Source organism: Amblyomma mixtum, chromosome 10, assembly GCF_055824585.1.
Source record: "Amblyomma mixtum isolate Tamu chromosome 10, ASM5582458v1, whole genome shotgun sequence".
In the NCBI taxonomy this organism is placed as follows: Eukaryota; Metazoa; Arthropoda; class Arachnida; order Ixodida; family Ixodidae; genus Amblyomma; species Amblyomma mixtum.
The window spans coordinates 65,100,114-65,117,049 of NC_143021.1; the positions used below are offsets into that span (position 1 = coordinate 65,100,114).

The 16,936-nt window shown below is 47.6% G+C and overlaps 1 protein-coding gene across 2 annotated transcripts in view; it reads left to right on the plus strand.

The window, feature by feature from the left end:
- Window positions 1-16,936, plus strand: part of LOC149325978 (solute carrier family 22 member 6-A-like) — a 131,503-nt gene that overhangs the window by 85,300 nt on the left and 29,267 nt on the right. For both annotated transcript variants that reach the window (XM_089562356.1, XM_089562355.1), the window contains exons 8-9: window positions 3,848-4,062; window positions 13,897-14,078. In XM_089562356.1, the coding sequence (XP_089418482.1) occupies window positions 3,848-4,062; window positions 13,897-14,078 (397 nt within the window). The remainder of the gene's footprint in view (window positions 1-3,847; window positions 4,063-13,896; window positions 14,079-16,936) is intronic.

Consider the following 16,936-nt stretch of genomic DNA (forward strand, 5'->3'; position numbering starts at 1 on the left):
GGGTGCTGCGATAGCTTAACTACACCAACTGCTTCTCGAGGCCAGCGTGGCTGCGCGCTCAGCGGTGGTACCACCGCTCCGCCAGCTGTGCGTATGCGCGGAGTGACGTCACAGCCCGTAGCTAGTGTTCGCGCCGCGCGCCTCGCCCCTGCGCCGAAGCCGGAGCAGACGCCGCTCGCCTCGTCCGTTGTGCGCATGCGCGGAGTGACGTCAGAGCACAGAGCTGGTGAACGCGCCGCGCGCATACATTACGCTAGCATTTCGAGCCTTCACCGTGGCGGCGCCTTGACTGGTCACGTGGTTGGTCACGTGGTGCGGAGAAGCTGGTGGCGGCGCGCCGGCGAAACCGATTGGGGGAGGAGTGGAGAGGGGGAGAGAGTGAATCCAGGTCCAGGGACGAAGATAAAGAAGGAACGCCTAACGAAACGGAGCGGCGAAAAACTGACTTTGCAATTCGACTGAGCGAGTTCCACTCGGCCAGCTGTAGCTATCGCGGCACTCCAGGTTTCAGCAGAGCTAAACCGTAGCCAATTTTTTTTCCCTTACAGGTCGCCGCTATAGGTAGCCGCGAGCTCAGTTGCAAGTTGCAAATCTAGCGTGTGTTCTGTCGCTATTCAATATGCGTGATGCCGACTGCCAACTAGCCCAACTTAAAGCATGAGCGGGGGTGCCTGTCTCGTGCGTTGACGATGCAGCTGCGCAAGGCCTTCCCCGCTGGCGCTCCGTTTCAAGTCCAAGGTTGAGTGAAGTAGTACTTGCGCACTAAACGGAAAAGAGTATCTGTATGAAATGAAGATGGTGCTGAAAATGCCAGTTTGCTCACTGTGACGAGAATGTTTCCCCCCGACTGTCGGGACTGGTTTTTGTGAACGCGGTTAGCGGTCACAAAATCTTAACGTTATCGTGTGTCTTTCTTTGTAAGCTATTTTTATTCTATGGGAAGCGAAGTGAGAGCCCCAAGTATTGTAATATTTCTTTTTGTTTCGAAAACCTACCATTGCTGGTACGGGCACAAAGACATACGGGCACAAGTTCTTAGTACCGGGCACACAGAGAGCGACTGGAGCGGCTCTCAACAGGAGTGAATGAACTAAGATGGCGTGTGGCTGCACGATCGACGAAGGGCAGTGGGCGAAACTCACAGCGCAGTGCGTGAATATTTGAGCCGGACGAATGAGGTAAACGAATCTTAGACAAGCAAATGGGGCACGCTGGGGCCTTTCTACTCTGCGGGTTGTCTAACGAAAATCTGAAGGTGTGGCTTGAGCCATCGCGGGCGAAATCTCTACGACTATCTAAAAGTAATCTATGAGCATTGTATTGAAGAAGCGTAGCTTGTTGGGCCAGTTGGTGCATGGTATGGTGCATGGTAAGAAAAGCCTGCTGCCCTACTCCTCCTCACATTCCAAACTTGTGAAGAGAGGCATTGCCAACCTTTGCCTCGGTAATGCTCTGCGCAGGTCTTGTGCACACAGTATGCAAAAGAGTTTCTTAGCGCAACTTGACCGCTTGAGGTCAGCGGGCTACCCTGAGGACGTCCTCGTTTCTATTGCTGAGACCTTGACCAGTAAATTTAAGTCACAATACAAAAGAGATGAAACGCCTAGTGAGGAATCCAGACCTGCTGTAATGCCATACCTGCATAAAGTCTCACATAACGTTAAGAAGGTAGCCAAGAAATACGGTGTTAAGGTAGTCTTTTCTGCGCCCACCAAACTGTCGTCACTTTGTCCACGTATCTCAAAAATCAGCACAAAAAAGAAATGTAATGTTAAACACCAGAGCATGTTCACCAAATGCACAACCGATGTTGTTTACTCGCTCCCACTGTCCTGTGGTAAGGCCTACATAGGTCAAACGGGTCAATGCGTCAACGACCGTATGAGGCAGCACCGCACTTCGCTGCAGCCAGGCAACACAGCAAATCTTCCAAGACACTGCAACCACTGCAAAGACTGCACCCCTCTGTTCCATAATGTCAAAATCATCGGCCGCGGCAAAACACAGATAGAACGAGAAAATCTTAGAAGCTTTTAAAATCAAGCAGTTAGGTACTGAATGCGTCAGCGACAGCTCTGTCAGGTTCACGGCAAAAGAGTACACTTTCATGAATGGGACATAGGTTGCCACATGTTTCTTCGCTCGCTTAATCAGTTTTGTGTTTTGCTGTTTTGATAGCATTTGTGGTGCTCTCGCGCATGTGCGCCCTGTTCTGATGTTGGCGAAGTAAAGAATAGAACGAGAAATCTTAGAAGCTTTTAAAATCAAGCAGTTAGGTACTGAATGCGTCAGCGACAGCTCTGTCAGGTTCACGGCAAAAGAGTGCACTTTCATGAATGGGACATAGGTTGCCACATGTTTCTTCGCTCGCTTAATCAGTTTTGTGTTTTGCTGTTTTGATAGCATTTGTGGTGCTCTCGCGCATGTGCGCCCTGTTCTGATGTTGGCGAAGTAAAGAATTTTCAGTTGTGTTTCCAGCGTTGTCCTGTGTACTTCTCCTCCTTGTGAATGCGTCTTTTTCGCTGGTTTTCTACATAATCTATGAGCGTACACCTTCCCGAAGTCAGCTCATTTAAGCACCATACATTCGAACACGCAAGCCGTACTGCACATGTGTGGTCGCTCAGCTCAGGAAAACGGAAACAGCCATCCGCAAACGCTTACGCACGAATCTAGGAGCCCCGTTATACGCAGTTATCTCATTCAACATGCTGTTTTAAGCAACACGCTAGAAGAGAAGACTGCCGCGCATAATGAAGCTCAGAACCACCACTTGAGCACATCCCATCAAGGCTGTGACATGCATACACTTGGACACAGCACGTCCACTAGTCTCCGATTTTCTAATGCCGTGGTTACATCTATCCCGCGTAATCAAACTGCCTATAACCCCCAGCATGGATCCGTAAAGAGATTCGGCACAATGTGAAGCAAGAGTAAGTCAACTGAAGACTCCATCCCATGCCACGTATTGCACAGATACAACCTTCGCTGAATCCAATGCTACAACTTCGTCTGTAGGCCCCCGCCATGGGGAGTCCGTCACCACACCGGCGTTGCTGGTCCGGCCTCAGCTGAAGCACGAGTAATACCAGAAGCGATCCTTCACCCCCCTCACCAAAATAACGCCGTCAGAGTGCGTACGCACACCACAACGCACCACTGTGACTTGGTCACTAACATGCTCTTGGGGCATATCGACGCCAGATACACACCTACCTCCACCCGCACCCAAACCTGCACGGCCTTCTGCAATGGGTTCGCGGTCACCATGGGATAGAAGAGAACGAACGGGCACATTACCTCGCTCGCGAAACGTCTCCGAGGAACCCTCCCCATAGGTCGAATGATTACAACCCGATGAGTAGGCTAAGCACCAAAAGCACCGAATAGGAAGTCTGGAAGGAGTACGACACCTCCTTCCTCCCCCTCCTCCACTCTTATTCGCCGAAAGTCTACATCCATTAGACAAGCGCAAATTTTCAGCCAGGTGATCTGTGCACCTTCTGTGCACACCACCGATTTTAGGTATGTGGCGCCTACCCTGATAACACACACACGCATATTGGACCCGCACACGTGTCGCACCTCCATTGCAGATCCCTACCCACCTAGGTGTTGGGCGATATGGGTTCCAGCTCCCCGACTTGAGACGGTGACCCGGGCCAGGGTGGGCAAATAAGTGCTTCGTATCTCTCTCGAGCCACCAAATAATAGCAGAGCCATAGGCATCGTCTGCCGCTCATGCGTACTGTACTGGCAGTCATGGCTGACTCATGGATATGCCATCATTTATGCTTACGAGAAGTGCTTCTGCTAGGCGAGTAACACCGCTTGTGGGGCGCAGGTTCTGCGACAACCTGCTGCTGTTTGCCACGACGCTGTCGTCGGTGGACCTTGGCGGCAGCCGGTTCGTCAACTTCGCCCTGTCGGCGGCGGGCGAGATCCCCGGTGGCCTGTTAAGTCTGCCGCTGGTGCGCTACTGCCGCCGCCGGAGGTCGCAGGCGGCGCTGCTGCTGCTCGCCGGCCTGGCCGCCATCCTCATCTCGGTGCTCCCGCTCGGTAAGACTCGCACGGCCACCAACCTCCCATACCCGTTACTGCCTTGAAGAGAAAATGTACGATAGCATGCTGGACCGAAATATTCCAGTATTGATGAGTGCAACTATCCAGACAACATTTCTCCCTGGTGTGATATTCCTTGCTTCCACAGGTCGTGCATGCTGCTGTCGGTTACTGCGAATCCGGCTCACGCATACGTAAAAAGAAAAAGCAAATTTTCGTTCTTTCCCGCAACCGTCCGACATTCCTTCAGTAGAATTTACGAAAAATTAACGTGATAAATTGTTTGTCGTAGTTGAGCACCGCGCGTCACCGCGCGTTAAGTACGCACGGTTCCGTACTTCTGATGTGACAAAAAAAAATTATGTAAGTGAATTGCGCAACAACTTAGACAGGACAGAGACAGAAACGCCTACAACAGTTCACGAGCGCTCGTGAACTGTTGTATGTGTTTCTTCCTGTGTCCTGTCTAAGCTGTTGTGCAATTCACTTATATACTGCGCAGAACCAACTAGCCCGACAACACGCTCTTCTGAAAAAAATTGTAGCTCGCTTAATTGCCTTTAACCGAGGAAATTGCGACAGCACTGGGACTTTTAACTGAATTTCAGTGCTTCTAATTTCCAGCAGTTCCGTGCGCCTTGCTGCATGCTCGTCGAGTGGCGCTTCCATAAAGTTGAATACGAAAGCCTCTGAACCACAGAGAGAAAGACTGGTCGGTTTACGCGCGGGATGCTAAGCTGCACCAATGGCGTTGTGGTCCGAAGCACTGGCTAGCAGGACTGCTTCTTTAATTTCTTACCCATGCGTGACACCGGTCACCAGACGACGCTGGCTTTCCGCTGTCCTCTTATGCTATCGCATAAAACGAGATTTGAACCTCCATGCATGTGGTTTAAGGCTTAACACAGCCCACTCCAATAGCACAGGGCAGCAAAATCACCATGCTTTGGTTAAACCGGTGTTCCCGGGCACAGTCTGTGCGTCGTGTAGAAAGGTAGTCTTTGTTAGACTGCACTGTTTGCTTTGCCGGCCTAATGAGATGCGCGCTTGGGGCCCAATCCAATGAACGGGAGTTCCGATGCTGGTATTTTCATGTTTGTGTATGTCTTTTTTCTTGTAAACGTGCGATATACCGTCCGAGATAAGCCTTGAAAGCACGCTTCAGGATAACTATTTTTAACCACTCCTTTTGTGGTAGTGCAACTAGTCGCTTTTCGTTCTCAGAGAAAGAGCAGTTTAATGCTTCGAATTTATCCTCGAAAGGGACCGAATGGTTGTGGTAAAAACAGTTGGTCCCAAATGACTAATTCGAGTGTGTAGTAAGCGTTACTAGAGCATTTTCCTGTCCCTCCTTTCAAGAGGTAGCAAATGTTGCCGACGCTAGTAAGTGCTGTTACCTTCTAGCGGGGCTAAATGTATTCCTAAAAATAGTTCCTGTAACTACTACTTCGTTCTAGAGATCGCAAACTTTGCTGCCCACAGATAGTTTCTGCTCTTAGCACCTAGAGAGTAACATATGTGACGAACAATTACTTTGTACCCCAAGTTACTTGACTACTTTTCTTTAAGAGTGTGTCAAGGTGTCTGCCTTTAGGTGAAGATTAGTTTGAACTGAATTATTAGAGCGTAACTTGAACATGCTAGGCTTACTGAATGATGATTCACAAATAAATCTGAAAATAGTACCCATCAGTCTGACAACCCAGTTTCAAAGGCGCGACCTCTGCCCAAACCAATATGGTATTTCTTTAAGAAACCCCTACTAAACGAAACTGAACATCATGTAAATGCTGTATAAAAGTCTTATTAATATTAACGTTACATGGCCGCAAGCCGACGAATTGAACTCATAACTCAAGGGGAAGGAATGATTTATTGGCCGGCTGGGGCCAAGCGCGAGCGCTCCGCCCCGCGCCACTGCCCATTTCGGCATCTTCGCCAGTGACACCGATCTTATTTGGCAGAGTGATAAACTGGACCGGTCAGAAATACATTGAACCCATGTAAACAATGCAACAGAGACCCAAGGAGACGAAGCAGTAGGCGTTTATGTCGTGTGTTGCACCTCAGGCACATACAGGCACATTCACATCAGCACTTGCGAGCTACCTAGCTGAGTGTGTTCATAGTTAAAGCTCTAATGAAACTGTTGTTTCTTAGAAGCCGTTTACTAGAGTCGCCATCGGTAAACGTTTCTCATGTGTCTGTGCTTTTGCGTATCGTTCTCCCACGTGGTCGCCACTGCAGTTTTCCGCTCTTGGCACGTGACTGCAGATTCTGTGAGCGCTATTTTTCTGCAGGTGATTTGATGGAAAGGAAGTGGTAGAAAGCGGAGAAAAGCACCCGTCCAGAAGTGTTTCCAACAATTGAAGATATGCGAAACTGCTTGGCGGTCTGGTAGCTCGTCGAGCTGGTGCGTCGTTTGCTGTGCGTGCTTTCTTGACACCGGTATAGCTGTCATGAATTTTGCTAGTGGAATTCCAAAAGCTAAGCTTCAGCTGCTGGCATTGCTAATCTTTTAGCGAACGTAAGCGCCGACATGCTCCTACCACACCCTCAGCTTCGTTTGAATTTTGGTGCTGATGTTGCACTGGGATCGAACCCTGTGCTGCATTTAATCACCGGTTCAAGCATTGCGCATTATGATCGCAATTTTTTTTTAATTGCACGGCCAGTTTTATTCACGCATCCTATACTTTTGACATTAGCGTTTCTGCCTTGAAAACGCCATTCGGTTTACCGTCCTTATCACTCCCTCGTCGCACTTCCAGCTTGTCTTTATTTCATAAAATCTTCAACAGCCCCATGCGCACCGCTCCTTATATTCTTCCTCCCCCAGCACGCATATCACTCCCCACCAGTCATCATTTTCGTATGGCCCGTCCACTCTCGCGCACTGTCACCTTCGCCAATTCTTTTTTCCCCGCACAGCTGCAGACTGGAACGGCCTTCTAGGCGACATTGCCACCATCGCCTGCTCATCCAAGTTCGATGAAAATGTAACAAATTATGTACAGTTGTAAGAACGTTTTCTTTATTAGTTACCACCCATTATGTAATACCCCAGGCATGGGTATTACATAAGGGGTGAAATGAATTCTTCTGGTAGGGTGGTGAGTGGTTGCTTTGCGCTGAGTGCACAGTTGAGTCGACTAACTTCTGTGACGGTGCGAACAATTCTGGACGAAATCATTTTTAAGCGGGAAACAGTTTATGAACGCAATGTTTGCGTATAACGTAAGATTTTAGGGTAAGAATCAATACATCCACGGATCACCCGACGGCAGTCTTGCGTTTTTTATTTTTGCTATTAATGTTTTTGCTGTTGTCAATGCCTTCCCCATTGGTTTTTTAAGGCAGTCCCAACTGCTCGTTGCGATGGACTGAAACGCGTTAAAAGAAATATTTTGTTTCACATCAGAAGAATGAACCACTACCCTTAATACTTCCATAAAAGTATCTTACAATTTTTCAATAATCTAGCATTTTGTCCGAGAATGTTGGACGCTGCGCGCATTGAAGTGTAATCACTCAATACCCTCGACTAGCCGCCATTCCTTTCCTCCAGTGCACATCCGCCATTTTCAACGACGCCGTTTCAGAGCCTGGCGCCAGTGCTAGTGTTGATTGTCACCACACTTTCAACGAGGCCTATAAATCGTTGAAACCGCTTCTTGCTTAAGACGCAGCTGGAGCGGATATTGCAATCTTATTAGTCGATATTAACAAGAGGAAATCAGATATACAATTGTTTTTACAGATTTCGTGCTTGCAATATTAAATTCAATTGCATCTTTATTTTATAAGAAGATGTTGGGAGGAAAGCCAGGAAAAAATCTGTGTAAAGAATTCAGGATCTTTTAAGCTGCTTGAACACAAGCATAGACGGCAGCGCGGATCCTTCCCTGCTGCCTTGAAGAGCGCCCATGATTATAGAAAGAACCTACAGCAGTAGGTGCATGCACGGACTCCATACGCAGATCAAGCTGTTTGTACAGGTGTGAAATTCGCATGTTTTGTTGCTTCCGACACCTAATTGGCTTGCTCTCAATTCTGGTCACATGGCTTTGCCCTGAAGCAGCTGTTACAGCTTGCCACAACGATAATAAAATCTGGCGGCCTGAAGCGCTTACAGACCACTGTCATGCGTACTTTCCAGCTCAGAAATGCGTCCCTCCTTCACAAGAGATAGTAGCTATACTTTCCGCTTGTTGAGCAGATTTTCGTCCCCGCAGACATCGATTGTGGGAATCCTGAAAAAATAAACATTCACAACTGAGTTTTTATGCGTATTGTGTATTACGTAACGAAGACACATGCGCAAAACATATGCAGACGCGATCGTACGACTTAGAGGTCTGCGTGGGACTTTGCAACAACTCCACGGTTGACAAAGCTTTCTAGCGCTTCTAGAATTAATAGAACACGGGAAAACTCAAGTGAGCACCTGAAGAAGCAGTGATCATGTATGGTTCTTTGAGTGCACATCGTTTCGCCATGGCACAGGCTATCGAGGTTTATAGATTGAGCGCACTGAGTGCCCACGGCCGGGCAATTTAATACACTACTCGCGACTGCACTACTCGCTTCAGCTGCACAGGCGTAAGCCGGCTGAAAAAAAAAATGTCTCCTATTTTGCGCTGTTCAAGTATGCGTCGATATGTTGACGTCCGACCGACTATGCGCTATTGGAGAGGTAGTAAATGCACGAAATCGGCCCTTAAGTTTCACATTAGACTACAAAGACTGTGATCTTGTCTTAATTGAAACGTAAATCATCTAGAAAGCTTTGTGAAAAATCAGCGCAGACATCGAAAGCTGTGCACTGGTCGGCATGCTGACACATGACACCTCGCGTGGCATTTGGGGTTCTTTCGAAACGTCGGCACGGAGTATAAATAATAAAGCGTGAAGCTGAAACATACCTGGTTCCTGCACGCATCGTATTGTCTTCGCATAGTGCACAGCGTAGCGCAACAGTGCATACGCATTTCGCATTTCAAAAGAAGCGAGCCGTTTCAACCCAACGCAAGGCAACGGCTTGGTTTTCTCTTCCAAACCAACATGGAGGTCCCAGTGCTCGGAGCGCCTAGAGTTGACATTGCACATTTCGCATATTGTGTATTAAGCATTTTTTATGGTCTCTTTCTTGGCGGAAAATTAAAGCCAGCGAAATTTTAAAGACACGAACCTACCATCTTCCATTCGTCAAGCTTCGCCCACTTGTCAAAAATACGCGGGACGTATGTACGGATTCACACCAACAGTTTCCAGGTCAGCTGGCTGGCCCTTGTGACGGTATTGCTCTCACTAACAGCCTCCAAGACCTCCAAAACGAGCGCGAGACTGCTCGGCAAATCTGACTGCGTACCTCGGGAAATGACATGGCCGAAAGTATGAGCAGGGGCGTACATGCTGCTTGCGCTTCTGCTGGCGGAATTTGCTATAGAGGACAGAGATGGAGGAAGGAAAAATTCGCCGTGGCTTAGCTTGGTTAAGCCCGGTAATTGCGAAAGCAATATCCGTACCTACGCCATGGTTCAGCTGGTAGTGCAGCTGGTGGTAGTGCTTGTGGTTAGATTTGTGGTGATGCATCGGTTATACAATCCAATCCAATCTAATCTAATCCAATCCAATCCAATCCAGTCAGGCCGCCGTTCATGTGCACCGCCGTCGCACACGGACGGCGCGAGATGGTCGCCCAGCTCTTCGGCGTGACGTCACTCAGAGGTCATGCGAAAGGTCATTTCATGTGCACCGCCGTCGCACCGCAAAGGCTTGAAAGTGAAAGTAGTATTGATTTCGCAATAAAAACTAAATTCTCCTTCCTCCACGAGGATACTTAATGCCTGCGCTGCAAGCAAATTTCACTACTGGTCAGCACGTGCTCTGGTAGCGCCATCGTTTGGTTGATTCCTTAACTGATAAGGCACATTCATTAAACGCCGCTAGGCGGCGCGGTAGCTTCGGAACAAGGAAAATGTCCCGGTCCCGCGTCACGCATGGTGACCGGGACTGGACGGACTGATGATTGCGAAAGCGACGGGACTGCGTCAAATGGATGAGTACTTTCTTTCAATATTTTGGGAGTAGGATGCGTTGAGTTTTAGGCTAGTTAGGGGAAGTGCAGGCTAAAGAGTAGAATTTAGGTCAGAGACCTATAATGGCCGGGTCTATTCTGGCCGGCAGCTATAGTGTTTCTGCGCTGATTTATGAGTTAATTTTTGTAGAAAGATAGTTATTCCTTATCTAGGTGATCGGCATTTGCGGTGGTCAGAATTGTGTTTGTGCACGGGTTGGTAAGTGTTTTGTTTTTGCTTTGAGCCTCTAGGTATTCTAGCAATTTTGAGGGAGCAATAGTCGAGTGCTGCTAAGATGGTCAAGACTCTGAAAGTTAAATGCAAGGAGTGTCAGGCGTCGGTCAATTTGAAAGAAACGCGCTTCGTATCGGTAGAGGAGGCCGAAGGCACAGATTTTGTGTCCAAATGTTGCGTATTAGGCGCACGCCTGGACAGAGCTCACCAAGCGACGACCAAACTAGTGTTACGAATTGATGCTCTAGAGAGAGAGCTACAGGTAGAGAGCGTAGAGAAGCGCAAACTTCAAGAACAGCTTGGTCAGTTGGAGGCAAAAATGGCTGACACCGCCATCGGAAGCCACATTGACGGACATTCCAGCGCCAGCCATGTGGATGGGGCTTGCACTGACATGGACAGCGATAAGAAAAGAAATTCGGCTGGCTCAGACAGGAACAGCTACGCACAGGTGGGAGGGAGGAAGTCGGGAGGCGATGAAGGGAATGAGACGAAGCTAAACGCGAAGAATGAGGTATCAGTCACTAATAAGAGGCTGCGAAATCCGGAAGTTAGGAGGGAGGAGGAGAGTATCGCTGGCGACTCAAACATGAGGAGGTGAAAGAGAACTATAATAGAGCGTATAATGGGTAATAGGCGGGTAGCAGCCGAAGTATTTCCAGGGAGGACAATGGACGAGGCACTGAGAGAGACAAAAAGTGAACTTTCTGAGCATGTTGCGGGGCGTAACTTGGTAGTGGTAGCGGCGGGGCGAAATGATGTCCTGAATGGTGACGCCGCACAAGCAGTGGAGAGATTAGCTGAGGAAGCTCACGCTATAGGGGCGATAGCACAGCAAGTGCAGATCGTGATGTGCACAGTGCCGGAGGTGCAAAGAGGGAAAGGAGGGGTTGCCAAGGACGTAGTGTCTGTTGATCGAGAGATAAGGAAGTTAAGTCTGGAGAAAGGCTTTGAAGTGGCAGACATAAGCAGAGAAGTGAACAGAGCAGGCTTTTGCAGAGGTTTACACGAGATGGCATCCATTTTAGTGGTAGGGTAGGAGAAGAGATAGGCTCGCGCCTGGCAGTTCCGGCGGTAGCTTTTTTAGGGGGTCCACGGCGGCTCAGGGCGTAGGGGTAGGTAGAAGCGAAGTAGAAAGTGTAAAAATGGCGGCTGAGTCAAGCAAAACAACCACTGGGAGGCCCAGGAAGAAAACTACTAAAAACAAATTTAATGTCAGGATCAGTTACATAAATATGGAAGGGGGTAGAAAGAGGACAAAATGGCTAGAAATAGAACAGCAGTTAAAAGACGAAGAAGTAGCTGTGTAGGCTCTATGCGAGACTCATCTCACAGATCTAGGAGAGCCATCTTTAATCGATTGCTATGTCTGGGAAGGGTGCAACAGAACAACGCAGAAGAAGGGAGGAGAATTAGGTATGCTGATACATCAGGAAGAAATTGGCAAAGAGGAAAATAAACTTGCAAAGAACATGCCTAGGTATCAGGTACGATTGCCGGTAAACGGTCTTGGTGAGGGTTAGTATATTTAGGGACAGGGGACAAATACAGGCGAGAAAATCAGGATCTACTTAAGTGTCTCAATGATGATATAAAGCAGTTTGGAGACGGTGCCGATATTATTCTGCTTGGTGACATGAATGGCCACATCGATGATCTGGATGGATACACAGATTGGAAAAGGAAGCTTCTGCTAGACTTCTGTGAGCGGCGCAACCTAGTTATTTTCAATCGAGAAGCTAAATATTAGGAACAAATCACGTGGGAATTCCGTAACAGGCAGATGACCAATGACAACTGTCTAATGTCGCAGGGCTTCTACAGCAAACTGGCAATAATGGAAATAGACGAAGAGGGGAAGTACAGCCTAGGAAGTGATCATAAACCTGTTAGTCTACAGTTGAGAGCCCTCATCAAAAGGGAAACGCAAATAAGTCATAAAGAGAACGAAAATTAAACGACGAGCAAATAGCGCTAATAGCAGCTGACATAGATGAAGCAATCTAGAAACGGCCCGTAGAAAGGTGGGATTATGATCAGTTAGAAGTACTGATCAGTACAAAAATGAAACAACTGAAAGGAGTAAACCGCCGGAGAGGAAAGAGGAAGCCACGAAGCTGGTGGAATATGGAAATTAAGGAGGCCATCGAACAACGACGCGTGGCTTAAAGGGAACACAGAGAAGCAAAGAGGGCGCAGTTATCTTGGGAGGAAATAGGCGAAAAATGGGAATCTTATCGTCAAAAGGAACAGCAAGTTCAGGTTGTCGTCCAGGCTAAAATGAAGCAGTCCTCTGTCCAATGGCTGGCTGAAGTTCGCGATGCAAATAAAAGGTGGTCAAGAAAATTCTGGAACCATATAAGCTGGCTGGGTAAAACGAATCAAAGAAAGCAGGAAGACATTCAGAGTGCTGAGGGGAAAAGTTTAGAGAGAGACGGCGCTGTGAACTACATTACGTCAGCTATTGGTTTGATTTATTGGGGGGTAACGTCCCAAAGCGACTGAGGCTATGAGAGACGCCGTAGTGAAGGGTTCCGGAAATTTCGACCACCTGAGGTTCTTTAACGTGCACTGACATCGCACTGTACAAGGGCCTCTGTAATTTCGCCTGCATCGAAATTCAGCCGCCGCGGCCGGGATCTAACCTGCGTCTTTCGGGCCAGCAGCCGAGTGCCGTAACCACTGAGCCACCGGGGCGGGGCTAGGTCCAAGAAATCTGTAAATCAGCACTGAACCAGGACACTTTTTGTGTGCATTGAGCCAACTTTTTATACGGTTCATTTCTTCGATCTAGCGCGGTAAGCTCCCATTTTTTACTTAATTACACTCCGACCTCGCTAAAACGGAAACTGGTTTCAGGGGGTCAAAAAGCTTACAACACGGCACAGTATGAGGACTGGGCTCCTTCACGGAGAAGAGGTTCTCCTAACGCCCTGCATAAAATTACTATCTTGTCCAGTCCAGTATTCTTGGACATCGGTTTTAATTGTAAGGCAACTGTTCAACATTGTATGGTACTATTTTAGATTTATTAAAGACAATAGTCCGTTCTTTTTGTGCGTAAAAAAGTCTGTTATATAGTTTGCCCATCGCTTGCAGTGACTAGTGAATGCTTTCATAGAAAACCAATAGGGAACGTTGTGACGATAGCAAAAACGTTACTAGCAACAAAATGCAAGCCTGCTGAGGGGAGATATGCGGGTATATTAATTCTTAGAGTGGAATCTTACGATATATGAAAGTACGTTCGTTAACAACTAATCGTTGATAAACTCCTCAGAAATGTTGCCAGCTATGATGGTACTAGCCAAGATCACGCGACTGCAGAAAATCCTTACGGGAGCGGTAGCCTACCGAAAGAGGTTACCAAAGTGGCTTCCACCTCGGTTAGCGCGGCTGTGAGAGTAGGGGGCCACTGCTAGGACCATTACACATTAACTGTATTCGTGACTGTAACATTCATGGCAGCGGTATTTCCTTTGTGAGCCTGCTAATCTCGCAGTGTACTTCCATGCAGAAAACCTGTGGCTCCGATTGGGCCTGAACATGACGTCCCGCTTCCTCCTGGTCATATCGGGCGCCATAAAGTGGGTCTACACCATGGAGCTCTTCCCCACGGCAACGCGGAGCTTCGGGTTCGCGGCCTGCTTCACAATGGGCCGCATAGGGGGCATCGTGGCACCCTTCATGAGGGACCTGGTGAGACGAGCTTTCTTGCTCGCTTCTTCCCCTCCTCTGCACAGGGGTACGCTTGTTGGTACTGCGGGCGCATAACGTCACCGCCAGACATGTGTGGAATACTGAAAAAATTGCGCAGAAAAAACGAGGACGAAGCAAAGACAAGACCAGGACGAGCGCTAACTCACAACTGAAGATTTATTCCGAAACACATGCACATATAAACAGGAAAAAAAAAACTGTGTTGAGGAGCAGCTTTTGCTGTGGAGCAGTGCCACTGAACTCACGTTAGAGCGAACTCACTTCGTCGAGCTCTCCACACTCCGTTGAACCTGTCAACTCTTCACTGAATCACGAACCACCTTTGCAGGCTGATGGTGTTCGAAACTTGTTTTTGCCCCCGAAAGGGCGCAGCTGGGTTTGCGGAGCCTCCTCCAAGCGCACGCCCCTAAAGAAGCCGGGCGCCGGGCCGGGGTGGCTTGTACCCATTTTTACCGGTGGGTGTCCAACGGTGGGTTTCGAACCAACCACCTCCCGCAGCCGAGGCGGATGACCAAGCCTCTAAGCCACGACTAGTTCGATTAGTTTTGTTTTTTTTTCCTGTTTATATGTGCATGTGTTTCGGAAGAAATCTTCAGTTGTGAGTTAGCGCTCGTCCTGGTCTTGTCTTTGCTTCGTCCTCGTTTTTTCTGCGCAATTTTTTCAGTATGCATATCAACCAACTTGCCCAACTTTCTGCTCTCCTAAGTGTGTGGAATGACGCCTACTCACGGACGCGGACAGGAAGAAAAAGACAGCACAAGCGCTAGTCCTGTGTTGTTGCCTGTATTGTCTTCGTCTTCCTGTCCTCCGTGTTTTTTAGCGCTACTACTATTTCCTCTTAATCTAAACACAACTAGCCCAGCTTTCTGCCTTAAGTGCCTACTCAGAACAGGGCAAAAGTTCCATTTGTCAGCGTCAATCGAAATGTATTCCTGAGGTCTGTGGGTGTTCCATAAGGGTGTACCAAAAGTTTCGCAGCCGTAGGCCTAAACTTTTTTCTCTATGACCTAGCTCCGTGATACTGGGCTTTACACAGAAAGGCTGTGGGTTGAGCTACTTGGCCGTTACGAGACATAGCTGAAGAAATGCAACGGCAAAGGCACAGATAAAGAAGAGTTATGTTAGCCTCATGGCTACCGTAAAGAGTAGATAAATGATAAAGAGTAAGTAAATGATAGAAGAATATTTCACCAAGAAAAGAGGCTGACTTGCGTGAGCAAGCCGTCCCTGTCTCGAGCTTATCAAGAGAATGCTCCTTTTTTAAAGGTTCGCTGCAGAATTTTTTTATCTTGACTTCTATCTGCGTTCGCTAGTGAACCTTAGCTTTCTTTGTGTCAGCCTCGGTTATTTTATAGTGTGTTTGTTCATGTTTGGTTGTAGGCTTTTTTTTTTGAAAAATTAAACTCGGGTGGTAGTAGGCGCCCGGCCTGTCTATTGTGTTCCGCCCTTATTTTTTCGTGCCGGTGCATTTCTTGAGCTGCCTTCGTAAACATGCAACGGTGTTTTATGATGCGTCTTTAATTAGACACATAAGCAGCAGAGTACATTCTTAAATTAATAATCTCAACCATTCCCCAGATAGAGCGCGAGAAACTTGGGAGATATCTGAGGAAAAAGCTGATTTAGACGCAACAACGCTCTTGGAAGGGTGTTCAGAGCATCCCTATTGCTACTCGGGGATTGAAACGGGAAGAACTATGCGACAGCACAGTAAGCGCCCTCTGAATTCTAGTGGTACTTAGGCTATATAAAGAAGTGATGCGCTTTTTTTAATGGCGTAAAAGTCTAACGCGCATTGTAACTAACGCGGGGTCTGACAAGGATGGGCCAGCTTATGTGCCCTTCACGTTTTGAAATCGTGGTCTCGCTGGTGCTGCGTGGTTGCGTATGGGAACTGCGTGTGGGCGAAATGTGACCTGGGACATGAACCGCATCGTCTTGCTTTTTCGTGGGTGCCCTTCCTGACGCCATCTTCTTGGTTGCGCGTGGGAGCGTTATATAAACACAAAAAATCCACTACGATTATGCTTTCTCATTAATGCATTTCAACAGAACAGCTATTTGTGCTTTTGCGAGGCTTGCTTTCATGATTTTCTATTAAATAAAGACTGCACTAAAACTTGCGGGGAGCTGGCTTGGACAGTTTCACGTGAGGTGCTACTCCGACGCTAGATGCCAGAAATGAGATATTAACACCTTCGCTGTGAAAAAGAAGGTCAGTATATACTATCTTCAAACAGCTAACGCAGCCTTAATGCTAGCTTCGAACTCCGCGTGTGTCTGTGATTGCACTGCTCATCTTGTGAGCCGTCATTTCAGTTGCAATGAATCTTCTATTACTTCTCGAGAGGTTTCTGTTCTGTTTTAAAACGATCTTGTGTGGCCAGCATAAAAGTAGACTGTGGAAAAGGGGTAATGTTTATAATGTCACTTCTGTACGTATTGAAAAGAAGTGCCCTAAAATGCAACTCAGAAATCTGCAACTGATGTAAGACAAAGCCATCTATTTGACCTATTGACTTCTGTGTTAAAAATGAGACTGTACTGAGGATACAGCTTTTCCTCGGAAACCATACTGCTCAGATTTCGGAGTTAATTCATGTCTAAGTTTTAACTGTTTTGAAAAGTGCAGATATAAACTCAGTATTGATTACCTTCGTATGAGCGTGTCCGAATGTGTTCATTTATGGCAGAAGTGCAAATTCCATGCAGAAGCCTTTGGAAAAGCCATTAATCAATAGCTTATGCCTTTGTTCAAATTTTTTAAAGTAGCCTAATATCACATTATCAAACGATTCAGACAAAATAGCTACGTGAATGTGGCTTTTTCATGTCAG